General features: G+C 42.0%; 2 protein-coding genes across 5 annotated transcripts in view; both read left to right on the top strand.

Annotated features, from left to right (window-relative positions):
- pam (peptidylglycine alpha-amidating monooxygenase) overlaps positions 1–15485 on the top strand; it is a 28127-nt gene extending 12642 nt beyond the window's left edge. The window contains exons 14-28 of one of the 4 annotated variants that reach the window (XR_005895526.1): positions 519–718; positions 918–977; positions 3209–3484; positions 6027–6156; positions 6678–6794; positions 6935–7007; positions 7130–7340; positions 9116–9319; positions 9539–9654; positions 10442–10538; positions 10716–10766; positions 11122–11373; positions 11821–11880; positions 12236–12465; positions 13602–15485. Coding sequence is in view for 2 of the 4 variants with exons in the window: in XM_041059668.1 (XP_040915602.1) it covers positions 519–718; positions 918–977; positions 3209–3484; positions 6027–6156; positions 6678–6794; positions 6935–7007; positions 7130–7340; positions 9116–9319; positions 9539–9654; positions 10442–10538; positions 10716–10766; positions 11122–11373; positions 11821–11880; positions 12236–12414 (2026 nt within the window). In the remaining 2 variants the exon portion in view is untranslated. Of the gene's footprint in view, positions 1–518; positions 719–917; positions 978–3208; positions 3485–6026; positions 6157–6677; positions 6795–6934; positions 7008–7129; positions 7341–9115; positions 9320–9538; positions 9655–10441; positions 10539–10715; positions 10767–11121; positions 11374–11820; positions 11881–12235 lie in introns of all 4 variants that reach the window. The other 3 variants (XR_005895525.1, XM_041059668.1, XM_041059669.1) reach the window with 3 other exon arrangements.
- A 4811-nt stretch (positions 15486–20296) lies between these two features.
- pdzph1 (PDZ and pleckstrin homology domains 1) lies at positions 20297–25763 on the top strand. The gene is made up of 11 exons (XM_041059694.1): positions 20297–20407; positions 20508–20669; positions 21165–21326; positions 21516–21617; positions 22189–22299; positions 22561–22739; positions 22842–22999; positions 23127–23169; positions 23355–23541; positions 24851–24986; positions 25120–25763. The coding sequence occupies exons 1-11, from the start codon at positions 20308–20310 to the stop codon at positions 25217–25219; spliced, it is 1440 nt and encodes a 479-aa protein (XP_040915628.1). The 5' UTR covers positions 20297–20307; the 3' UTR covers positions 25220–25763.
- Positions 25764–26979: the final 1216 nt, after the last annotated feature.

Here is a 26979-nt window from a genome sequence, read left to right as displayed (position 1 = left end):
AGGGCTGTTTTGGCAGCATAAAAGGGGACCAACACAATATTAGGCACGTAGTCATAATGTTATGCCTGATAGGTGTACTACATATATACACCATTCAGCCAGTTACACCATATACACCATTAATATGTGATTGTGATCTGATTGGTGTATATTGGGCAGTTTATAGAGAAGGCCTTCAGTCATATAGATATAGCACCTCTCTTCACTGATTATTTTAAGATCATCTCCCTTTTTGCATATTCAGTCTAAACTAAAACAAATCACTGCTCCTCCTGGTGGATAGATAAAACACTGCAACTGGCTTCCACACATGGTGCTTAGGGGCGTTAACGAGATTTTGCTGCATTCACTACGTAATCAATGAGGATCACATACCAGGGTGCAGAGCAGGGACCCAGTGGGTACCTGCCAAGGATCAGCTTAGGCAGGGTCACAGACCAGCCAGCAGTTTTAAATGGCTACTACTGGTGTGTAGTGTGATGTATTGATCCCCATGTACTTTTCTGTTTTGTCTGCAGTGGCACCTCTGATGATGAAATGTGCAATTTCTATGTAATGTACTACATGGACAGCAAACATGCAATCCCATACATGAACTGCATGGAGACGGGCTCCAAAGAGCTGTTTCAGCATATTCCAGCAGAGGCCAATGTTCCCATTGTTGTCAGTCCAGCTCATATGAACTCTATGATGCATATGGGACACTCAACTCACTCAGGTACAGAGGCTTCCAACGTTGTTTATGTTGCATATTTCTAACCCAGAGTTATTCAGTGCAGCGCTTCCTTTTCCTCTTCTGTTGCATAGAACATAAATGCAAGCTCATGTAACATTTCAAACACACTTATTGCCGTATAATGTCTTCTTGACTTGTTTAATTCACCTGTCTAACTAAACTTTTTTTCTTCCCCACAAAGATCTTCAGGATAACAGATCGCTGTTGGATGCAAACAAAGCAGAGCAGGTTCTGGATGAGGGTGAGTGTAAAGACAATGCACTGCATGAGCTGCTAGTTTGCGTGTAATTTGTGTGAGTGTGTGCATTGTTTGTCTCATTCCTCACTGTATTGCCTTTTAAGGGAGGATCACACAAATAATAGGAGACATGTAAACAAAGGATGATTATGCATCCAAGACACTTGTGGAGGTGCTTGCCCTTCATAGGGCAAGCACCTCCAAGAAGGGCAGACTTGATTGTGTACAAGGCACTAGAAAAGTCAAAGAACACAATTCTCACAGTGCTGCCTGCTTTGTCCAGGTGAGAAAGGGCTCATTGAAGCAGGTATATTATGGAATCATTGCCCCCAACCTGAGGGCAATAGGTGAACTGCAGCAAGGCATCTTTGGCAAGGCAGAATACCTTCCACAGCACTGGAACCTTCTCCAGAATCTGAGGTTAAAGAGGTGCTGTAGAGTTCCACACAGCTGGTCAGCACAGATACCATCAGGACCTGCTGCTTTGTTCCTGTGCAGTCTCTCCAGCTGTCTCTTCACCTGGTTGCTGGAAACAATCAGGAGGGTGGAGGGTAGCCACCATGTTGCTTGTCTTGTTGGATGAAACAGGGGAAGGTGATGGTGGGACAATGTTCAAGTCAATAATTGGGGTTCGGGCTTGGGTGTAGGAACAGTGTAAGTCACTGGTATCAATCACTGTGCTTGTTGTTGGATCCTGGTTGCGATGGTGTTGTCCATGCAGTAGTTTATGTTCTCCATTATGCAGTCTGCCGTGGCGTTGATGTTGTCTCCATGTGGCTCACAATGTGGATTCCAGTCTGTGGCATGAAAACATCCCTGCAGAGTTTCATTTGCTTTCTGTGTGTGTCTTGCGTGCAGACAGCAACAGCAATGGCACACTTCATCGGCAGATAATATGGATGCAGACTCACAGCTAACATTTAAATGTCCGAGCTTTAAATGTCAGAGCTTTTGTTCTGTTCCTCTTACCACTCTGCCTGCAGTCTCTGTCACTCTAGACATTCTGAAAGCCAATGATGGTGGAGTTGGAGTCTGGAGTATGTGGGGTGATTGATAAGGTGGAAGGAGTCAGTCAAACTTAGCACATATTTTTCAACATATCCTCCTCCTACGTTTACACATTTTGTCCAGTGGACTTGAAGAATATAGATTCTGTGTAGAAGTGGACGCCTTGGACCTGTAGAAAGTGGTTTGTCTGTGATGATGACATTCATCTTGGCGGTGTGAGGGTAGCAAATCAGGCCAAGGACCTCTTTGAGACGGAGGTATCAGACGACTGCATAAAGGCAGATGTGTCCGTTTTCTCAGACAGTGCTGACTTGCAGTTTTCAGTTACCTGAAACAGAAACGCCACAAAAGTTTTTTAGCTTCTATTAACTCTCTAGCTCTATTAACTTCTAACTTCCTGCATAATCACTCAAAAAGTTGAACTGCACATGCATCATGTAACAAGAGCTGTAAAACTCATCAATTACCCCTCATATGTTCTCGCAGCCATGTCTTAGTAAAGTACTGGTACTGCGTTCCCGATGTTCCCACTGGGTCTGGGTCAGCTCAGCAAGCTCATTCACTTTGTTCATTAGGGTCCTCACATTTCCCATTTGTACCGTTTCTCCTCCTTGCTCTTTGTTTGGCTCCAGCCCTGCATTCACGTTGCCTTATCCTAAACCTGTAGGGAATTTTAGGTTTGGAGTGCACAACCAGCTGATAAATGATACCTAAACAATACCCCCTCCCATAGGCATGGCTACCCAGTGCAAAGAATGTTAAAAAAAAAAAAAAAAACACCAAGAAAACCAAGCTTCAACCAAACTTCAGCCGCACAGCATCCATAATAGGGTAAAAAAAAAAAAAATTCTGATGGAGAGTCATATTACAGGAGGAATCATTGACTAGAAGCATCAGTTCTTGATTGCAGGTTAATTGTCTACACTAGAGAGGAAGGTAGTCATATCAAACTAGATGACAATCCCACATCATATGAAAATACTCCTCCCTTTTCCTGCTCCGTTTAGGAGCTTTCTATCCTCTGAGTCAGCCACAGGCTGTGTCATGGACCATAAATATATATTGTGTTTTATCTTTTTAACATCCCTGTCCCATTGAAATATTTCACCAGCCTTCCTAACACACGCCACTGCATTTGCTTTGTATAGCAAGACTTTGCCTATAGCCTCCAATCTCCTTGTCCTTTCTTTCCACTCTTTCCTGTCCTTTTCTATCTGTCTGTGCAGGTGACCTGTATTCTCTTATGTCCAAGCTACTAGGCCAGGGTAAGGACATAGTTCACATTCATAAGTACAACCCCAGCGAGATGCAGAGAACCCAGGCTGAGTTGGTGGCTCAGATTGATAGCTTAATGCAAAAGAATGACCTGGGCTCTCCCAGTGCCACACTAGCCTTCCAAACCAGGGACGATCCTGTTTTGGTGAGGGACAGAGTCCACAAATTCCACCAGCTTGAGGCCACGGCCAAGCCCCCAAGAAGCAAGCTGCTAGCTGAAGGACAAGGTGGGTCCTAGATGCCTTTTTTTTTTTTTGTTGTTGTCATTGGTGCTGGAAACATCCCCCTTTTTTTTTTTTTCTTTGTGTGGTGCAGTATTCTTAAACTGCAACACATACATATTGCATATGTGTGTGTGGACACCCCTTCAGTTTTTGCATGCAGGTTATATTCCTATTTTTTAACGGATTAAAACCAATGAAAAATAGATGTATGGAACAGTATTTAAACCTTATTGTTTCATCAGGTCTTTATGATGAGAAAAAAATCTTCAGTTTCTCCATGTGTCTTTTAATCCCTGGCTGTTGCATCCTATGTTTCCTCCTCATTTCCATCTCTTCTCTCATCCCTTCTGTTGCTGTCACTCATGAACATGTCAAACCGGCCCCCGCCATTTTTTTTTTTTTTTTTTTTCAGCCTGAATGTCTGATAACTCCTTGGAGTGCCTCACCGTGGAGGCACCTGAATCCCATGTGTGTTCTGGCTTCAGTGTAGGAGTTGGTTGTTTTAAAGTTTTAATGGAGGTTTCTTATAAACAGACAATAGTAATGCTTGCGTCAGTTTTCCTCACCAACACATATTGTGTGTATCCTTGTAGTCTAACAAGCATATGAATGTATTTTCTTCTTCATAAAACATTTGCAAAATTATTTTTTTGTAAAGGTTTGAATCCTGCGTTGTTTACATCCGTATTTACTGGGTAACACTCCTTCTTCTCTGCTTTTGTTGGTGCATTGCTGCATATCCTGGCACATTACTGCTACATATAGATGAGTGGAATAGTGTGAAACCATTGGCAGGAATGTTTACTGAATGTTTATGTATTTCTTGTATGTGTGCCAGACCAAAAAGACGGGGACCCACACAAAAAAAGAATAGTGCTACTTGAGGCCAAAATCTCTTCAGGGACCTCAATATCCACAATTCCTTTGTAACATAAGAGAGTGAGTGGGTTGATGATTGCTGTGTGTTAGCACTGGGGCACAGTGGTCCAGAACAAGTCCTAGAGTACTCTAAAGAAACAGCAAGAAATCTAGTTTGAGGGCACTAAGAGGTGAAGGGCTGTGTAAACACAATGTCAAAATTCATTGTGATTGATCAACAGACTAAACTTACTTAAGGATTAAAATAGACCTCATATATTGTACAAAGTGCAGTAACCAGAAAAAAAAAAATCAATATCTTTTGCTATTAAAACAGTTTTTCAAGGTACTTCAGGTTCCGGTTGAGGTTATTGTCATTTCTACAAATTTGCTTGACGTACAGGTAAATGAAATGGTGTTCCTCGTGGAACTCAACAACATACAAACCCCACACAGTTTAATGTTAAACACTTGTACATTAGCAGCAACGACTTGGATGTAAACTAAGCCCGGTGTATTTTCTCCTCTTGCAGCTTTAAAGTCATATGATTGAAGTCGTCAGCGATAATTAAAAAAAAAAAAAAAAATCCATGGGGGTGTGCTGTCTGTTGATCACTGATTCACTCAGCAGATAGTGAGGCCTCACCAGTGCTTCACCAGTGGAAAACAGTCTTTTGAGCATCATCATGCATCACTCTTGGGGATATAAACACAGTCTTACTGGAGTCTTACTGGACAGTGATGGTTCCCTGTCAGCTCGATGGCCGTGACCAGAATGTTGCCATGTTTCAGTGAAAACAAAGATGCAGCAGTTTCATGCAGAGTTGTCCATTTTCTCACTCTGCCAGTGTCCAGGAGATCATGGCTGCTGAAAATATGTAAAATGACAGAAGCACTGAAATATTTAGTCCACAAGAGGCCACTGCATCTGCACACCTTCCCATGGCATGACAATGACATGACAGTGGATTCAGTCTGTCTCAGTGTCTCTGTCTCTTCATGTGATCCCAGACACTATGATGTTGAGATCAGGGCTCTGTGCAAGGCCAGACCATCTGAGGCAGGACTTCTTGTTCATCTTGTCTCTGAAGATAGTTCTTTAGGACTCTGGCTGTGTATTTGGCCTTGTTGTCCTGCTGCAGAATGAATCTGGTACCAGTCAGACTCCTCCCTGATGGCACAGCATTCGTGTTCTAATCTTGCACCATCTGCAGAGGCCTGAGCAGCACAGACTAATGTGAATCGGTTTTATCAGTTACATCTGTACATCTGGACACTGCCGCTCTTTCTGTCTGTGAGCGAACAGCAGTTTCTGAGCCCTGCCGCATATTCCGGCTTTTTTTGAGATCAGATTCAGGATGGTGCTACAGTTGGCTGCAGCAGTTCTGAGATCGCTCACGTTTTTTTTTGTTTTTTTTTATTTGGTTATTATTTGTTCCATCTCTTGTAATTTTCATCTGATCAGATTCATTAGGGAGGAACTGCTGAGCATTAGACAGTGCAGTCCATGCAGCTGGAGGGGCAGCGGGTCTGTGTGGGACAAGGAGAAAACGGGAGCAGAGGAAGTGCTGGTCAAATTACAACATTTACTCACTTATGGCGAATCCGAACTGTCAGTCCGACACTCTTTTTTGCTAGCAGTTACCTCATGGGTGCATGTGTGTTTCTGTGTTTGTGTGTTGTGTAGACAACCATTTGGAGGAGGTCTCATCGTGGCCACAGAGTTCTCTCCAGCTGGGTCAGGTGTCAGGACTTGCCCTGGACTCAGATTCTAACTTGGTGATTTTCCACAGAGGTGACCACCACTGGGGGGCCAAGTAAGTTGCTTTTACTGATGGTACAGGGCTTCTGTCAGACCTTGAAACTGAAAAAAAAATTCTTAATGGATACTGTAATTATATATATTACATTTATATTTATAAATGTAATTTAAAGTTGCTCATAATCAAGGTCTGATATGCATCTAGACAGGTGGAAAAGGGCTACTCTGTGCAGACCAAAAGTGTGTGTGATGGTTCATCTCCATGTTGTCTCTCAGAGAAACTCAGTTATGAACCAGAAAACCAGAACAAAAATCAGACTGAACATTGCTTACAAAAACCCTCCCACAGTGTTAGTTAAGAGAAGCACTTACATATAACTGAACTCTTCTCCCACTCCTGTTTGCTTTGTTTGCTGCCTTCTTCTTTTTGGCCACTGCTGACAGTCAGTGGATGGCAGAGCAGTTAGCGGCAAGCTTTTATCAGTGTAGCTAACATGGCATGGATTTAAGAAACACCGCTCCAAAAAGCACACATTCTTGCTTTACAAATAAAATCTGCCATTTTTTTTTCTTTAGCTCTTTTAACAGCCAGGCTAGATACCAGCAGAGGTCCCTAGGTCCTATCCAGCAGTCCACTATTTTGGTTGTGGACCCTGCCAAAGGCAACATCCTGAAGGCTTCTGGCAGAAACATGTAAGTTATGTTGTCCTTTAGTTTTCGTTGTTATGAAGGAGAGTGCAGAGTATGAACAAAGACAGCCAGGTATTTCTTTTACTCTTGTAGATCCTGTATAACAACCTGTCATACAATGATACATTTCTATGATATTGCAGGTTTTATTTGCCTCATGGAATAACCACAGACAAAGACAATAATTACTGGGTCACTGACGTGGCTCTTCATCAGGTACGCTATTTTAGCGTTTGGGTTTAACAGCAACAATGTCTTAGGTTACATGTCCTCATTTCATACCAAGATAATCAAAGGTAACATCAGGCGTCCATGTCACATGTGTGTGCACTCCTCAGGTGTTAAAAGTGAGCAGTGATGGCAGAGACAGTGTCTTGCTGGCACTGGGAGAGGCTTTCACTCCGGGAAGTGACAGCAACCACTTCTGCCAGCCCACTGACGTGGCTGTAGACACTGCGACTGGGAACATCTTTGTGTCTGATGGCTACTGCAATGCCAGGATACTGAAGTTCTCTGCTGATGGCAAATACCTGTCTGAGTGGGGTGCAGGTAGGAATCTGACTCACACACACACACACGCACAAATATGTGTTCAAGCAAGTCTTGTTAGATCAGGGGTCTTTTCGGTTCAGTAAATAAAATGAATTCAGTTTTTATGTAATACAAACATTCAGTTCCACTTCCAGTAAAGCCATCAAATGAAGCATGACTGATATTCCTAAATGTTATGTTACTAGTGTTATTTCTGTGTCTTATGCCCACTTTCCACATTTGTTTTTTTTTTTCCCCTAATATGCAGGATTTGAAAACATATCAATGAAAGCCTAAAAGCCTAAAAATCCCCAGATAACTAACAACCAGCAAGGTGGTCTTTGGCTGTCAGATTATATTGCTCCCAAGTCTGTCTTTAATAGACACCACAGTCTGTCGAATCGCAGGGTGTTGATCAGGTAATGGTGATACTGTTTGACTGAAGGGACCTCCATTTCTTCCAGCACATTAAATATAAGTATTTGGCTGTGACCAGGCTGTAGGAGAGGATCTGTTGTTGTGTTTTCAGCACAACAACAGGCCAAAACAGGCATTATTTAATATGGAGTCAAGCTCACTATGTACTGTTTATTAGGCACTGCAAAGTGCAAAGCTGTAAAGTAGGTTTGCCTCCTCCAGACTGAATTCCAGTCTTTAGGTTGTGAAGTCTGTACAGTATTCAACTGAATGTGAACAAGTGAAGAGGACTGGATTTCCTCAGGGCTGTGTTCCCAGAACTCTGAGATCCCAGCTCACTGTCCCAAATAATCTTTACTACATTCATAGAGGGAAGGTTAACACAGTAACCTTCATAGAAATCTTCATAGAAATATGATACAGTCTTAACAGGGCCTCTTTCTGAATTGTAATATAGCTTTGAGCTTTTTACAATGCTTTATCAACTTTCCACCATTTGTAATTTGAAAGATACTATAATTACACATAGGAGCTTTAAACTAAACTGAGCCTCCGATTAATCAACATGAACAGATTAGTTCATATTTTTCTCTGAGGAACAAAATTGATTTCAAAATTAAGGCCTGGCAGCTTCTGCAGTTTGGTAACTGTTAGAAAAATGTCTCACTCCAGCAGCTGTTTCATGGTCTTCATTCAAATCTCTGTCCAGGTGAAGAGCCTCCATCGTAACACCTGAGAGTGTCACATCACCTGTATTCTCTCACCTATCCTCTCATTTTATTTTATTTTATTTGTATTTATTTATTATATTTTCATTCACATTTATAATTATTTGTTGTTTGGGTGTTTTCTTTTCTTTTCTTTCTTTTCTTTTTTTTTTTGTTTTGGCAACTTGATATCAAATCATTCCCTACGTATGGCTCTGAGACGTCACAACATTTTTTTGACTACTTGTACATCTGCACTTTGACATGCTCTTTATTGCTCTTGGGTAACATTTTAGTCAATGAAACCTGCCCACAAGTAGAGCAAAACAAGCAACCTCACATAGGAAATTTGTTGAAAATCTCATTAGATAACCCACTCATGTACAGGTGGCAAGTTCATAGAGTTTGGTGAACCAGACTTAGAAGACTTGAAGGAGTAAAGCTCACTGAAAAAAAGTAGGAGAGGTTTACCCTATGCTGATACTGATAGCAGATTTCCTTTTTGAAATTGTGTTGTGTCATTTGTGTGATAATTTATCATTTGATTGTTTGATAATGATGTGATAATCCAGCAGGTTTACATATCACCGGCACCAGTGCATGCTGGGACACGATGTACGTATATTGAGCTCCCTTAAGTCTTATGTTTTTTTTTTTTCCCAACTGAAGGGTCATCAGACAGGAGGAGGCGCGTACCGTTCCGGATCCCCCACAGCCTGGTGTTCCTTCCTGACAAACGGGAGGTTTGTGTGGCCGACAGGGAGAACGGACGAATTCAGTGCTTTATGGCTGAAACTGAAGAGTTTGTCAAGGAAATAAAGAAAGAGGAGTTTGGAGGGGAGGTGTTTGCCATCACCTATAGCCCTGCTGGAGGTGAGCTGACTGACTGATCACATCTTGTCCCTCTGTTGCTGAGATAAATGTGCTAAATATACTATTTAGCTGCATTAAGATCTTCCTAAAAGTCAGAAATCCTAGAATACACCTTCATTAAATGTTTTTAATCCGTTGATTCCCTTTATACTGTGTAACGGCTTAACAGTTATTTGTATGTGTGTGTGCCTGTGTGTGTGTGCGTGCATGTGCATGAAGATGGCTTGATCTTTGCAGTAAATGGGGAGTCTCCGTATCACTCAGCTCCACTCAGAGGTTTTGTAATAAATTATTCAACCAAGGATATTTTGGATACCTTCAGCCCAAAGAAAAAGGTAAACACACACACACACAGATGCCCTCACTGTCTCTCACTCATTCCTGCCTATGCTACACTGAAGCAGTGGTGTAGGCTGTGTATGATTAAAGACAGTGTCCTATCTTGTACAGCGTTTTCCATCTGAGCCAGCCCATCAAACATATTGACATCAGAGTATCTGATGTTATATGGTTGGATTGAAACAGCCAGATTGTTATTGATACTGATATCATCAGGAGTTTTAATGGGATCGGCCGTCCTTCCTGCAGTTAGCTTTGCCGTCTCTGGTCAACATGTGTTGGCATTTCTCCTTAGCAAACGTGAAGAGTCTGTATCTCTGGTTTGTGAGATCATCACTGGTGAACATATTCATCAAAGGGTTATTAGAAGAATTAAATCTCATTTTGTTTCCTGAGTCACAGGTGAGACTTTGGATGTGCCTGCCAAGTTTGGTTGCTTCTGCCGTTTCTGAGATCCAGATTCATTGAAGGCAGATTAATTATAATAATCCAAGCAATACCAAATATGTATATACTGTATGAATTAGAGATTGCTAACACAGTAAGCAAAGCAGAGCTGCAGTTTGCCTCCATTCTAAACTTTTCACTCTGACCTGTGTGATTAAACCAGTCTTTTGGGATTTCAATTCAGTTCAATTCAGTTTTATTTATATAGCTCCTTTCACAATCAAAATTGTCTCAAAGTGCTTCACAGAGACTCAGAGCCTGACCCCAGAGCAAGCACTTAAAGCGACAGTGGCAAGAACCATTTTTGCATTAAACCATATTTTCTTTCATTTGCAGGAATTTAAAATGCCTCACGACATAGTCGTGACCAAGGATGGCAGCGTCTTTGTCGGGGATGTAGGCAGTAAAGCAGTCTTCAAGTTTACCACTGAGAGTAAGCTCAGCTTCATTAACACTCAAACTAATGAATGTTCTCATACGCACGCTGATTCTCTGTCTTCCTCAAAATACATGGGAGCATATAGAAATTGTTTATTTACATTTACATTTCTTTTTTGTCGTGACTTTGCAAATGATCTGCCTGTAACTGAACTGAATCTTCATTTTCCAGAGTTCCATCGCTCTGTCAAGAAAGCGGGAATCGAGGTTCAGGAACTTGAAGGTGAGGATTGTTGAGTTTTATCATCATGCTAATGGAAATACCTGCTGCCGCAGAGGGTACTTCAAACACATGCAATGAGCTGGTGCATGTCAAACTATCAAACCATGCAACACACATGATGCAAATGATGTGTGTTGCATTTAAAACACTGACCTATACATGCTGCTCCAACAGTTTGGAATTTTTTTTTTTTTTGCTTTGTAAGTAGAAGGTTAATTCAAAGAAAGAGGTGGTTGTTTGTACTTGATTCTGATGTGTGCAGACACAACTCTTATATTTGAACATATTTCAAGAAGTGTCTTATCCTCCGGCTTGAGTGGAATCCCTGGTAATCATAACGTTTTTCTCCGCGTAGAAATGGAGACGTTCGTCCAAACTAAGGTGAGGCCGGAGCACAACGTGTCGAAGACGGCAGCCATCCAAGAGAAGCAAACCGCGGCTAAGCAGCCTCGACCACAGGAGGAGACGAAAGAGGAGGAGAAGAAGAAGAACACAGCAAAGGCGAACAGAGAGGGGGGTGTACTTCCAGCCATCATCACCACGCTGCTGCTCATCCCTCTGGTGGTGGTCGTCTCCATAGGAGCCTTTATCTGCTGGAGGAGAAACAGTATGTATGACAATAAGGCCACCAGGCAATGTACTGAAGAGGGTCCAGAGCCTCCGTATGGCACTGTTTAAAGGACAGGTTCACATCTTAAAACACTGCAGCATTAGAAGGGGTATTGATCACTGTACCTGTTTCTCCTGCCCATATCCACCACTCAAAAACACTCCCTTCCTAAAGCAGTTTCAGTGTAAGAGGTGGGGGACAAAGACACTGGTCTCACTCTTTCACTTGTATTTAAAGACAAAGTCAATAAATTAAATCCATAGTTAAATATTTATTTCATGTATCAGTTCATCTGTATGTCCACATATCTGTGTTACGCAGATCATTTCCACAGCAGCACCAGTCGAATTGTAATATGAGGCGAAGACTTTGTTTTTGCTATTTTGTGCTCTTAATATTCGGTCAGCGTTCAGCTAAATATTCTAAATCGTTGCACGTTTTCAGACCGATGTGAGGTGAAAACCGAACCCAGTTCTGTGGGAGGGATCTTGGGAAAAATAAGAGGTAAGTTATTTATCACATTAAATAATAAAATAAGTATTTTGATTGTGATTTTTACCCATTGTGTCCTGTGTTGGCCTCTGCACGCTTCCCTTACTTATTTGTGACCTGATACTGACTCTGATTCTTTGACTTGTGTTCTATAAATGTACTTTTTAAAATTAGCAAGCCAAATCTTATATAATATTATAAACATTGTTTTTCTGTACAACAGTGGGCTAATACATCCTAAATTTAATAGAATAGGTTAATAGAATAGGACTGAACATTACTCAGGTAGTGTTAAAAATTAAAAGTGTATGCAGGCAGACAGCAGTCAGGCTGATGTTCTCCTCTGCTGTGTTTTCCCTCTGCCTAGGTAAAGCAGTGGGCAGTCTGAACCTCGGGAACTTCTTCGCATCCCATAAGGGTTACAATCGTCAGGGCTTTGACCAGCTGAGCACCGAAGGCAGCGACCAAGAGAGGAACGACGAGGACAGCAGCGACTCGGAGAACGAGGAGTACTCCGCTCTGCCGCCTCCTCAGTCCTCCTCCTAAGACGTTCGTTCTGGGGCCAGCCACCAAACCTTCTGCTTACATTGCCAAGTTGTATGTTATTCATCATATGTGTAACTGTTGTGTTAGCTGCCAATCTTATTGTTTATATATTTAAATATATATACTGTATATAAAAAAAATAATTTGGCCTAATTTAGACAGTTTAATTTAATCTTTATTTAATTTAGCCATAGTCTTGATACACCCACGGTGGCCTGATTCACAGGTGTCACTGGAAAAGATTTGATTTCCCCAAATCAAAGTCACAAAAAGCATTAGTGAAATTATTTGCACAATCCATGGAGAGAGATTCAGCCTTAGAACGAGAAGGAACCTGCTCATGGGCTGGGATAAGATATTTTCTTAAAAAAAAAAAAAAAAAAAGCCAGTATCAGGAACTTCAAGTTCAATTCTTTGAAATTCTTGAAATATGTTTTATAGTTGAAACAGGTAAAAACAGATCAGCCCATTGCTGGATTTTTATTTTAAGACATTTAAAGGAAATTTACCAAACTTCACTGAATGACTTTTTCAGGTGGGGAATTTCTATGACTGAAGTGTGGTCAGGTATTTCATCAGTCTGGACTGAAGTGTGGTCAGGTATTTCATCAGCCAGTTCACGTCCTTTATTCATTGATACTCAAAGTGACCTGAAAACCTTAAGGGCTCTGTTTTCACAGTGGCGCTGTGACCAGCGCAGTGTCAGTTTGGTACTTTCCTGACCGTGACGTTGACTTTGCTCATCTGTTTGCCCGTCGCACGGGTGGGAGAAAGGTCCAAACAAATGAGATCAGCCACCCGCCCCCCCCCAGGTTCTCCAGCTCCCTCCCACAGTCCAAAGACATGCAGATGAGGTTATACTGTTTGTCTCGATGTGTCAGCCCTGTGATAGACTGGAGACCTATTCAGGGTGTACGCTCCTTCTTGCCTAACGTCAGCTGGGATTGGCTTCAGCTTCCCTCCCCCAACCCCCGTCCCCCAGGTAACAGAGGCTCATGAATCCTGCGTATCAGCTTCTTTCCAAGTTTTTAGGAAAAGTTGGCTTTCTTATGGTATGATGTGACGATAGGAGTATTTTTTTTTTATTATTATTTATTTTTAAGTACTTTTATTATTTGCTTCTGTCATTACTGTACTAATTAACACTAACTAATTGTTTAACCCACACCATCTGCCTCTGGCTGCAGATTCAGGGTCCTCTGTGTTCACGTCGTGCCGCTCTGCAACTCCCAGACAACAACACGGTCTCCACGATTCTTCATTTATTGAACCGTTGTAGCCACGTTTCACCGCGATTGGCTCAGAGGTATGAGAGCAGTCATGTGATTAGCTGACAGTGCATTTATGAATCACCACATCCTCTGATCTTATACTGACCTGTGTGTGCACCCAGGGCCTGCTGCTTTGTGCTGGTCACTGAGTGCTCTCCTCTGAAACAGAGCCCTAAGGAAAAAAAAAAACAGAAAACTGCTGTTGACACCTGTTCAGTGGTTGACTGTTCATTTCACTGTTCAGTGTTAAGATTTCATTGAGTCAGATCTGGACTTAAACACAGTGTTTTTCCATAACATTTCAACATCTGAGTAAGAATTCAATCAAGCAGGATCAGTTCGCAGGTTTTAATGCAGCCTAGTTTCTTTTTTTTTTTTTTTTAAATAGTGCATTCTTTCTTCTCATAAATCTCTTCCATGCCGTAAAGCTACACACATGCAGCATTTTTTTTTTTCAACAGAATCATTTGCTTCATGTCATAGATCAGTAACATTTCACTTGTAATTTTGTGCCTTCTCATGTTTGTATTTTTGCCTTTTCTTCTGCATCTGCCATTACAGAACGCATCTCCAGATGAAAACAGCTGCTGCTAGTTGAGCTTGTACTATATTGATTTTTTTCTTCCATTCAAGTGAAAAGATAATGGATATTGATAGATATATAATCTATATTTATGTCTGCCTGCATGTGTGGGTGTGTGGGTGTGTGTGTGTGGGTGTGTACAATGCCAATCAAACCACAGCCAAGCACTGTAACTGTCGATACATCAGACTCACTTCAAACTAATTTCAAACACAAAGAAACACAAAACAGCGCGACTTGAGAAATGTTCATCTTACGTTAGAACTTAAATCACTAAAACTTAAATCACATGTACTTTATATTTTTGCTCTCCCATTTTTAAATTCATGCACTTTCACAATGTACTTTTGGTTGTATAATTAAACAGCAAGCTGATTGTTGTTCAGTAGAGCGTTTTAAGTTTTCATCTGTAAAATGTCAGAAAATATCTCAAAAGCGCCCGAACTGAAATATTGAACTGTCTTTACATGAGGGGTGGGACATGTAGAGCAGCTGGTACAGTCCTTTAAGTGTCTGTCTTCATGTTTTAATGGATCTGTCTCAGCAGCATAATCCAGTTCTAATCCTTTGTTTATTGTGAACCATCACACAGCTGTTGAAAAGTCAAACTTAATCTTAATTGACACTGCAGTGAGTCAGTTAAACAAAGTCGGCTCACAAACTAACAGCAACTGTGTCATGTGGAACAATATGGACATTAGATTAGACACAGTGTCCCAAGGGTTGGACCAGGATCAGAATTTGGACAAAGAAACCAGTTCAGTTAAATCACTAACACTCAAAATAACATTCCTCAGTTCATGCTGACCTTTTTCTGTACCGACAGTAAATCGCTCGAGAAATTATTAATCGATCACTTCTGATGTTATGAATGAATGACTAATTAATGAGTGAAATGAATGGAAAACTGAGAATATGGTGGGAAATGTGTTCCCTCAGACCCACAGTGCGGGGCAGAGGTCGTTTTAGGTTGTTCAGTGAAATCTGGTCGCAGGGATCGCGTGGACGAGTCGCACAAACGCAACAGTTAATGAAGGCCAATTCACATCACACACCTCATAAAAAAAAAAAAAAACACACACACACGCACGGGAAACACAAAGACCAAAAGTGGTGTTTGTTCCGTTTCGGATCCCATTCTGTATTCTCAGGTTTCATTTCATTCGCTCAGTCTTTCATTCTCTCTTCCGAAGCTTCATCCTTCACTCTCAGACCTCCCATCAGAGTCAGTTTGAATGAATGTGTTCTTTAACAGCATGCCATAGAAATTGCATTCCTGATGTTTGCAGTCACGTGTGGGCTATCTGATATTTATTGTAACACACTGGTTTTGCTGCAAGAGTACTATTTTCAGTAACTATGTTATTTGTGTAATAAAGTGTCTGCAAAGCATCGCCATGTCCTGGAGGTTGTGTTGTCAGACGGCTCGTTGTGGTCGGACGTCTAATGTTTTTTTTCTCAGGACCTCAGTCTGTAAAGTGCATTTATTTGAATCAGAGTCCCAGTGTGTGTGTGTCCCAGTTGTGAATGTTGCTCCACTTCTCTGCATAACTTTTTATATTAATTTTGGCATTTTAGGCCCATACATGGGAACCGGGTAACCAGAGTTTAGAGGACTGCCTCAGTTCAGTGACAGAAGAGCTGGATGTGTGATGTTTAATGAAGAGAGAGAAGCTACGCTGTTCCAAGGTCCCATGAAACAGTAACTGTACTTCCTTAATGTGATATTTGTTTCTTCTCTGGCTCCTCGTAACTCATCATGCTCTAAAAACACCTATTCTACTGTCAGAACAGTGAAGTGATTCATAGATGAAACTTAAAATATGGATAGAAAGCTCTCCAAAAAAAAAGAGGAATCATTTCTGAACAAGTGCAAAGATCTTCAGCGTTCACACATTTTTAAATAATGGATTTTGCAGGATGACAACGCTGCAGTGTTTTGAGAAGAATGTAAACTTTTGAGGACTTGCAACAGGCAAGTCCTCAAAAGGCAGAAACTTAACAACATTTATGTTTGCATTAACTTTGTTTTGTTTAAGAAATGTCATATAGAAATATATGTCTACATTTCTACATTTCTTCTGCCATTGTGTGTGTGTGTGTGTGTGTGTGTGTGAAAGAGAGGCACTTTGGATTAAAATCAATACATAAATGCAGCCATTTACCATTTAAACACATAGGAACTAGTTTAAACACACAGTTACGGTATCTTTTGTATTTTTTTTTTCTCAATCATCCTCATTTGCTAGTTGAAGAGCGTGGCCCCTGAATAAAAACAAGCAGCGAGCTTCCCGCTGACATCACCAGTGGCTCATGAGATTACACGTAATAAGCTGCTTTATGTTCAGAATAGAAACAGTAAGAAGTGGAGCAGTCTGAGACACAGACAATGTGGACGGTGTGGAAAGGAAGCAGCTGCTCACAGACCGTCTGCCCGCCGGTCTCTCTCTCTGCCCTCAGAGCGCTCGTCAGGACTTCACGGCGAAAGGTAAGTCAGCTGTTTGTCAGGGCTTCTGAAGTGTTTCATGTGCAAAATATTTTTCACCTGTCACCTGTGAACAAGATCCTCAGAGATCCACATGTACTCAGACAACACAGTAACCTGCCTGGTTTGCAAATGATTCTGAAAGCATCTGATAGTCTATGGTTATCTCATTTGTATTAACAATGCAAATCTGTGCAACGCGAACTTTCTCTCTAGTGCTTTGCAAATCTCAAGTGTTTCTTGTGGAAATGTATCAATATAACTTTTATAAATGTTGCTGCAATTGTTTTACATCAAGATTTTTTTTTTTTCAGTTTTATCTATTTATAGCCAGTGTTCATTCAGACAGGATGAGTCCTTTACTTTTGACCGGCTGCTTAATCAGGGATCTGCTGAATCGACTGGCAGCAGCAGTGCAGGTGTTCAATGGACATGTCAACACAGTGTTAGTGTTAGTTTTAATTCAGCCTGCAAACTCAAAACTGTGTCTGAAACATAGTTAGATATTTACAGTTGATGTCTTTAAATACTTTTCACACTTGTTTTTTGATCAGCGCTGTGGAAATAATTCAGCTCTCGGTCATTTCTGATGCTGATGTGTTGATACTGAGATAAACAGTGAGCCTTCCTCCCTGTGATGTTGCAAAATCTTACAAAGTTCATCTCGTTTTATTTGACCCTGCTTATTTCCTTTGACCTGTCTTGCAGTTGATGTGAGGCTGCGCTCGATTTAAGAATGAGCAAGAGGGGGAGGAGGAGGAGCAGCAAGAGGAGGAAGAGCTCCAGCAGCAGCAAACGTGAGCTGGAGCTTTGGGTGGATGGGGGGAGGGGGGCACTGAGGTTAATCTCGTGCTTAGCTGAGTCACATTTTTCCCCACACCTGCACGCACGCTGCCAACATTTGGACTTCTTCAGTCCAGTTTCAGAGCTAATGATGGCTACTGAATTATGCGTTTTGTAGATTAGGTTTTGTAAGGTTAAAAACACATTAGGTTGACCACTGCTGTCACCACAGAGGGCTGCATCGGCCAAATACATGTAAGCGTGCAGTCTTGGCTGATGACGCTGTAATGTGAACAGGGCGATTCTTGTGTTTTTTCATGCTTCAGTCACATAGTGTATGCAAGATGAGAAAGTAGGTGGACTCATTAAAGTATCATACCATCATTTTATAATTTCATATATCTTTACCTTATGTCACCTCACTGTACTTACTTTTCACTGTGTAAATTTACAGAATGTGTAATTAGACCAGAGGTGGCCAAACATTTGCAAACAACTGTTCAAAATATTTAAGTCTAAATCCTTAAGTAGTCCCAAGATATACCTGTTATCATTGTTTTATTATATTTAACCTAAAGTTTGTTGTTTTTTTCCTTCCAGAGAGTGTCTCACCGTACATCTTTCAAAAGCAGAACAAAAGTAACAGTGTGAGCTACAAAGATGACATCGTTGAAAAGGGTGAAACGGACTCACTTCGAAAGGAAAATGCTCCGTCAGGATCTGAAGATGAGGAAAAATACAACAGTTATCCGCCCAAGGAGAAAAGATTTAAACAGGATTATCAGGTGAATTCATTTCCAAACCAAAGGAGTATTTATACCAAAACCACAGAGGACAAAGAGAAAGGACTGAAGATCGTAACCTCTGTGTCCGTCAACGACATGGAGGATTCGTCCCCAAAGATCACGTTTCAGCAGTTACATGAACCCTTGTCTGAAAATCCGACCCACTCGTCAACACCAGTTACTAACATCATGAAAATTAACTGTGTCGGATCCCACATCAAATTTGAAATTCAAGAAATTCTACAACTCAGCACTTCTGGCGTCAAGACCACATTTGTCTTCATGAATGAAAAGGGGGACAGCGCTGAGGCGGATGTTAAGGGCAAATGTGAGAGGACGTGGATTCCGAATAACGAGCGGCCGTCACAAAACGTGACCAATCACAATGGAGATCAAAACACAAATTACAGATTTACTTTTGGGAACACGTGTGAGCGAACAGAGACTCACAGTGATTCAACATCTGCCAGTCCCACGGATATATGGGACAATCCAAACTACTGTCAGTGCTGCATTAATCACAAACGACAAATATCAACAAACTTCAGGCTGGCAAATCATCCATCAAGCCCACCACCGCTGTTAAATTTCAGAGCTCAAGAGAAGAGAAAACTTTTTCACAAAAGCTCCAGTAGTGATCCGTTCTGGGACATTCCTCCACCCCAAGAGTTCGCAGACATTAAATATAACACTTTAGAGGACCTAACACTGGACCTGGCTTCCTGCATGATCAGTCCTCATAGTCCTGCTGACAGGCAGCTTGGTGAATTTCACACGAGACCGAACATGAGCTGCAATGAAGAATCCGGAGGCCCTTTTCCCGCGGAAATGGAGGAAAGTGCAGATCTGACACCTTCTTTTGATCAGTTATCGGAATCTGACAACTACGAGCCCATGTTCATGAGACCGTCTCTGTCAACCAACAGGTCCAGCTTCACCAAAGAGTTCATCAGCTGCCAAAAAAGGAAATCCTGGATTAGAAACAACAGCATTGCCACCGTAGAACATAGAGCGTGTCCACTACCAAAGAAAAGACGTCAGACATTTCCTGGGACATCCGAAGGCCTGGGATTGATGCAAGAGGATCTTCTGCTGCCCTACAATGAGTCTTTTTCCTCTTTGATCATGTGCTCGCTTCCTGCCCAAACTGAGAGGCTGGGAAAGATCCACCAGGGCAATGACAAGTTCCCCGCATTTGGCACAGCAAATCATAATCCTTCACAAACCAAGGGGAGCTCTAAACCTGTATCAGAAATCCCAAACAGCCATGATGGAAAGCAGTCATCGCTCAGTCCGTTCTACGCGACCAGCTCTGAAGATAATCCCGATGATGTGTTCGCTGTCAGTGAGCAATGTCGGAGAGGAAGCAGCATCAGATACCATCGTAAGGATCTGAGACAACAGGACATAGACTTGAACCAGAGCCTTTGTAAAGACATGGAAAGTCTGGACACTGATGACTGTGAATATAAAGTCGATCAAAGCGAAGTAGCAGACAGTGGATTTGACCAGGAAATTGGGGAAGTAGAATATCACAGTCCGGAGCTGCTCACAGAGGAGCTCAGCCGGAGAGCTCTCTCTATACAAGTCATCCCTCCATCCTGCAGTGGCTCAGAGGAACAAATGCTACAGAGCAGTCCTGTCATATCGTTCCACAACAACAAGGTTGAAAATGCAAGTCAAGAGGATTCAGTTTCAGCTCTACACAAGCACACCAAGTCCTCAGTCATGACAATAACTCTTGGTGCACTCGAGCAAAGATTCATGCAGATGGACTCGAGATTGAGTACTTTGGAAGACCCCTGCATGTCCCTTTCACAGGACATGGATGTTCATTCACTAAACACACATGAGGAGATTGAATCCAAGCCATCTGAAGAAAAAACAGGAAGTAGCAGCACTTCTCTGCCACTGATGACAGAAACAAACAATCTGCGACTGGGCACAGGAAGAGGGGGTACGGATCACTCTGACAAACCTGCGGTCATGGCTTCCTGTCCTGCCAGAGGTTCTTCAGACACCGAAATCCACGCGAAAGAGCAACTCAGTAAAACTGACAAGGCGGAAAAACAAATTGTATCCAGATGTAAGTCGCAGTAATGTTCGTCAGATGCTTTCAAAGAAATAACATACGGCTTGTTTCAAATGAATATGCACCTGTTGTGAATGTCCTTTGTCATTCCTAGCTTCCTTAGAGGCCAAAGAGCATTTGAAGCCCGTGGCTCACAAAGACCCAGACAGCAGCAGCTCCGACCACTGGGCCAAGAGACGAAAGCTGTTCAAGGAGAGCAAGCAGTGGAGCTCCGCGGGAGGAAGCTCAATAACCAGCGACATCACAGAGGAATCAGGTAACTGTGGACTGAGCTCACAGAACAACAGCGAACAGCATCTCAGTCTGTGGCTCACCTCTCATTTACAGAGGATGTTACTGCCTCATGACTTCCCTAACACTGATCTCAAGGTAATGAGGCAGAGCCTTGTCAAGATAAACCAATATTTGAGTCCATTAAAGAGCAACACATACTGCATGGAACTTCTATTTGTTTTGGAAATGCCTTGTACTGGTTACAAACGATTTAATCAAGGTTGAAAGGTATAATTGCTCTTTGACTATGCACAGCACTGGTCACAGTGCAGGTGGAACTCACCTGCCACCTTCTGGCAGGTTAATTAACTGAAAGGGATCCAAGCCTTTTTTTTTTTTTTGCTTCCAGTGTCTCACTGTCAGTTTTCATTCTCGTCATTTACGTCTCGTTCATCCCTGATAGTGAAGGTCAGTTTTCCTTTTTATTTTATTTGCTTCGCACTCACTCCTCTCCTGTATTTCTTTTTTTTTTTCCTAGTCTCAGAGGACACTCGCTCTATGGACATGACTGTTCGAGACAATGAAGACGGGGGTTTTTATATGGAGACTTTCCACTCCTCTGCGTGGATTTACCAGGGAGAGGACGCAGGCTCGGGGTCAATTCCTCCCAGCCTCAACACCAGAACTCGAGTCGTCTCAAGTAAGATAGAGACTTTGTGATTTTACATGAAAATCAAGGGGGAAAAAAAATTATTCAGTACTGAAACTCAATAGTTCTTCAATGGAAACACCACACAGAGGCAATTCTGTACACTGAACTAAGCAAATGAATACATAAGTATCTTCTTAGCTGTTCTACACTGAATCACACTGTCTCCTCCTCCCCCAGTTCGTGAGAGGACGGTCAAGATCAGCAAGGGGACGGGGGAGTATCCCTGGGGCTTTCGAATTCAGTTTTCTAAACCCATTGTGGTTACAGAGGTCGACACGAGTAAGTGAATTCTGAAGTCGCGGTGCCGTCTCTTCTAGGCGTAGTTTCTAAACTGAGTTGTTTGCATTCAGGTATTTAAACTACTCTAATCCGGATTTAATACTACAGCTGGCACCACCCCACATAGCTTTGTTAAAACCTTTAGTCCTCACCACTGCTGTCTGGCATGTGAGCAGGTGCCCACTCAGTCAGGATCCACCTGTCTCCATAATAAAGGTCACGCTGGGCTACCTGTGGTCAGGGCACAGGGTAGTAAAGAACCATAACCCATAATTTTACACATCTTTAAACCACTTATGGTGCTGAGGGTCACACGTGGCTGTCCCAGCATGCACTTGGAAACAGCAGGGATGCCCCCTAGGCAGGTTGCCATGTCACATGGCTAAGGGCATGTAGACAGACGGACACAGAGAGGCCTCATGTCACCACTAAGTGTGAGTCCAGTGACTGGGTGCTGTGACTGGAGTCTTGTCACTGTGAAGTTGCCAGGCAACTAGCAGAGGCTATTTGTTCACCAAGCGTTTTGAAGGTCTTTCTGTGTGAGTGAAATTTTTCATCTCCGTGGTTACAGATGGGGCTGCCGAGGAAGCAGGGTTGATGGTGGGAGACTATGTCCTGGCCGTCAATGGAACTGATGTCACCAGTATTCCTCATTCTGAGGCTGCTGATTTGGCCAGACAAGGTACGCTGTTTCCAGACCTGATCATGGTCACACTTTGTGGCCTCAAACCACAAAATACATTTATGCAGCCAGTGTTTCAGTTCTCTCACCAGAATGGTTGGTTAAGGGCGGGGGGGGGGGGGGGGGGGGGTGACATATCTACTTTTTAACTTTTAAGCATGTTTTAAATCAACTTTGTTTTTTTTGCTTAATTTGAACATTGAGTAAAGAATCAAAATACTGAACTGCAAATTAATTTGTGTAATGTTGTTGATATTGCAGGTCCAGATGTTCTAACACTGACCATTGGGTCAGACATTGCTCGTGGTCCTAACACCCCCCGGCCAGCGTGTCGGGGTTATCTTCACAAGCGTACCCAGTCTGGTCTGATTAAAGGGTGGAGGAAGAGGTGGTTTGTACTGACACATGACTGCTGTCTTTACTACTACAGACATAAACGGGTAGGTGGGGAGCTCTCATCACCGTCATATATTATAGTTTCTGAAAACACACAAAAATCATACAGGGGGTGTTGTTTTGACATTTCTTCATGTTCATTGTAGGATGAAGGCAAGAGGCAGGCTCTGTCAGCAGTAAAGCTGGAGGGGGCTGAGGTGGGACAAGACACGTCCCTGGGAAAACCGTTTGTGTTCAAGTGCCGCCCTCAGTCCGGTAATCGAGTGTATTTCTTCTGTGCCACTTCCAACCAGGAGATGAAAAGGTACCGTGCAGATGAGAACTTTCTCAACCAAGCTTTTAAGTAGAGCTGCAACGAGTAGTTGATTAATTAAATAACTTTAATTAAATGACTTGAATTAATCTTTTTGAGATGTGTCTTTTTATTTTAGGTGGCTGGAAGCTATGGAGAGAGCTATTCATCCTATTGCACAGGTAACACCTAAATCTGTCATAAATCAAATGGACCTTGGTCCAACAGTCGTTTTGACTATGATATTTACCACAGAGGTGGATTAGAACGGACGTGTCTGTCAGGCTGTTGCTCACATTGGCTTATCACCTGTCATATTTAGCTCGCAGGGTAACGCTAATCCTCTCAATTAACTCTGATGTTTTAGAACCACGTGTGGGTGGATGTCACCAGACACAACTCTAATCTGCCCCCGCTGGCTGTGAAGAGCCCAGAGTGTCTCGGTTTGCTTCACAAAATGGACAAAAACAAGGACATGTGGGTCCAGCACTACTGTATCCTGAAGGATGGCTGCCTCTACTTGTACAGCGGAATCCGTGCTACTCATGCACATGGTATGGACATAGGTTTCATGTTTCAGATGCCGACATGCAACACGGTGGTGTTTTTTTTTTGTGGATGTGCTGAATCTAAACTAAGGGGATAGAAAGGCATTCACACTGTAATGCTTTTAATGGTACTTCTAAGAGAACTACCAGCTTCCCTCAGTGATCCTTGCTAACAATGAAAGTTTTAAAATTTGATAATCACTCTGCTGCTAATATCATACATAGTTACTCTCTATATAGCACATATGTAGTCTCCAGGTTCACAGAAATCCATTAAGTATAAGGAATCTGGAGAGACATTTAAACTTCAGAAATACAATTTCAGCAGACCCTACCGGTTAAAACATTTAAAACACCTAATTTTTTCCAGCTGTTATTTAAAAAGATAACAAAATCATTACAGTGTTACAAATGCATTACAAATGTGTTGCACTTGTAGGTTTCTTTCCTTTCACCTTCTGTCGAGTTCATTCTAAACCATCTCCATGTGGTTTAGGTCTGCAGACTGTGCTCATCATGTGAAGCCTCCGTCTGGTTCTTCTCTTCTAATGTTTTACCTTTTTACCATTTAGCTCGCTGGACATAAGCTGTTGAAATTTCAATAAAAACTGGAGAGATGGAGTTGTTCTAAAACTTTTGATCAGTAATGTATATTGATCGGTTTTGCTTATTTAAACTGATAATGCTGATATGCAACGGTTTCCTTTGAAATCTGTTGTGAATTTGTTCTTCAAAGCTGCATTAAAGGATTTTTTTTTGGCAACTTGGGAGCAGCAGAACAGAAAAACTAAAGCCTGAACATTAGCAACATTATAAAGTTGTTACAGTGAAGGTGTTAGGAGAGGTGTTTGGGTCCACCTCAGGAGTCTAAAGCCAATATTCCCTCTCTTTTAACTCTATCAACTCCCAAGGAAAACATCTGGCCCTTAAACAAAACTGAAATTAGGGGAAAAGGTTCTTATGGTATAATTACATTATTTTTACACTTCACTGTATGATCTGGCGTAAGTCCACATATAGGTCTTATACTTTTGAGAATTGGCTCCTAGTGGGCACATTCGTCCACTACTGCATAATGTAATGAAATCAGATGATGCCATGATTTACAGATATAGGTGGATGAAGCTAAGCTAATGTTAAGTATTACTATAATTCTTTTAATTACACTTTTTGTGGGCTGTAATGTTAATTGCTAAGATTGCTTGATTGATCAGCCGATTTCTCACTGAGCTACCATAATGATGAGACCGGTAAATGCCGGTAAAACAGCTGGAACAAAGAGTTTCATATTGATCAGTATCATCTGTGTCTTCAGGTGGGATCTACCTTCAGGGGTACATGGTGCGAGAGCAGCCCTATGGATTCAAGAAATCCACCATTGAGCTGAAACCTCCGTCAGATGAGTTCAAGACCTTCTACCTCTGTGCTGAAAATCCTAACGAGAATAAACGGTGAGGAGCATTGGGGGACTTTAGCTTTGAAGAACTTGTGAGACAAATTCAAAGTCTGTTACATGTAGAGAGGACAGTAGCAGCTGAAGACATTCAGATGCTGTGACGCCGATGTTTCTGTTGTTCTTTCCAGATGGATCGTAGCGCTCAAAGCATCAATAAAGAAGTGGCTTCCTTTACACCGGGCCCTTCAGGACTACATGAACCAACCACCGGAGGAGACCAGAATGTGAGACTCTGTGTACTCTGTAAATATTGACAGCAGTGGGACTGGATCTGTGGGACACCGGATGAGCCTCCTGTTTACAGGTTACTGTGGAAGATAATTTCACTTTAAGTTTTCCATATTGTGTTTTTCAGTTTCGTTATACATTTTCAGATCACATTTTATATCTGTTAGTAATTAAATGCACATTTTTGATTCCCTTTTTAAACACGTACATTTACCTATGACCTAATGATCCTTATATCGAAAATAATTTACCACCATGTCTTCTTCTTTTTCATTTTTCTTTCTTTGTGAAATTATCCTTCTCACTTCCTGTATCCCTGTCTCTGTCAGCCACACATACTAGCACTTTACTTAAGCAGTGGGAAAGGTCATGGACTGCTTGGGACGTCATTTCAAAGCGCCTCATACAAGCTGTGTTGGGAATTTTCAATTTTATACTGATTTTGTGTTTCTGTGTTTTTCTGCTACACGGAAAACTAATTTTTTTTAGAATCTACATGTGCTCATGTGCTTTTTGATACTGCTTTACTGCACTGTAAAACAGATAGGAATGAATCAGTGTGTTAACCAAATAAATTTTACAGTCATATTCAATTTTTCAGTTCAATTCAGTTTTATTTATAACACGCTTTCCACAATCAAAATTGTCTCAAGGCGCTTTACAGAGACCCAGAGCCTGACCCCAGAGCAAGCACTTGGCCACAGTGGCAAGGAAAACTCCCTTTTAACAGGAAGAAACCTTGAGCAGAACCTGGCTCAGATGGGGGACCCTCCTGCTGATGGCCGGGCTGGGTGAAAGGAGGAAAAGGAGGAAGGTAGGACAGCTGGGAATGGCGGAGAGGAGGAGAAGGACATGCAGCATATAAAACATGATACAAACAGGGTTGGCAGTTAGTGGATACTGTGTGCTCAGCAGATTACAGTTATGATAGGAAACAGAGTACAGAAGCAGAAATGTCATGATTGGTAATTATTTACATTACAGTTGGCATAAAATATTAATATAACATTATCCTAAGCAGAGTGGAAAATCAAGCATACTAATGTGCTGAAAATGGCTGGCTAAGTGCTGTGTTGGTTATTTGTGGTCTAACTGGGACAGACAGTAGCCTATAGCCAGTGGCAGATTCAGAGAAGATCCAATAGGTGGCACTAGAACACCACCTATAGCTGCCACTGGTTGGACCACGACTCTGGCATTGATGTCAGAGAGCATTCAAAGAAAAGGGAAAGAAATTGTCGCCTGTGTGGGCGTATTTCAGGAAGCCCGTCTTTTGTTTGAGTTCTTATCTGTCCTCAACTACTATTTCAATTCAAAGTCTGGATCTAGCCAACTGCCGTCCATCGATTCTGATCGAGGAAACAGTAGGACGAAACTACGCCATCATCAGGATCCAGCCAAAATAGTACCTGGTTCTTAGGAACTACTTCTCTTTCCGCCTGTCGTAGTCACATGTGAACTGTGGCTCAATAAAAGCAATAAACCACTGAACAGAGCATTGACCCTGATGATGTCTGTACACAGTACCATGTGGGACATGTGGAACAGATCATGTGGAACAGCGACACCACAAGCCTTGTTGAGCATCTGAGATTTAATCGCAAGGCAGAATATGATAAGTGTATGCAGCAGTGGCCCGAGGAAGAGGAGAAGAGAGGTTCTGCTTTTCTAACAGCCAGATATTGACAGGGAGAGGTTTTAGGTTGTTCTCCAGTCTCACTCGGCTGTTTTTCCACCTTTGAGAGTCTTTGGTTGTGGTT

This window comes from Toxotes jaculatrix, chromosome 16 (assembly GCF_017976425.1).
Source record: "Toxotes jaculatrix isolate fToxJac2 chromosome 16, fToxJac2.pri, whole genome shotgun sequence".
In the NCBI taxonomy this organism is placed as follows: Eukaryota; Metazoa; Chordata; class Actinopteri; family Toxotidae; genus Toxotes; species Toxotes jaculatrix.
Note: the sequence above shows the minus strand (reverse complement) of the source record. Positions and strands in the feature narration are given on the sequence as shown.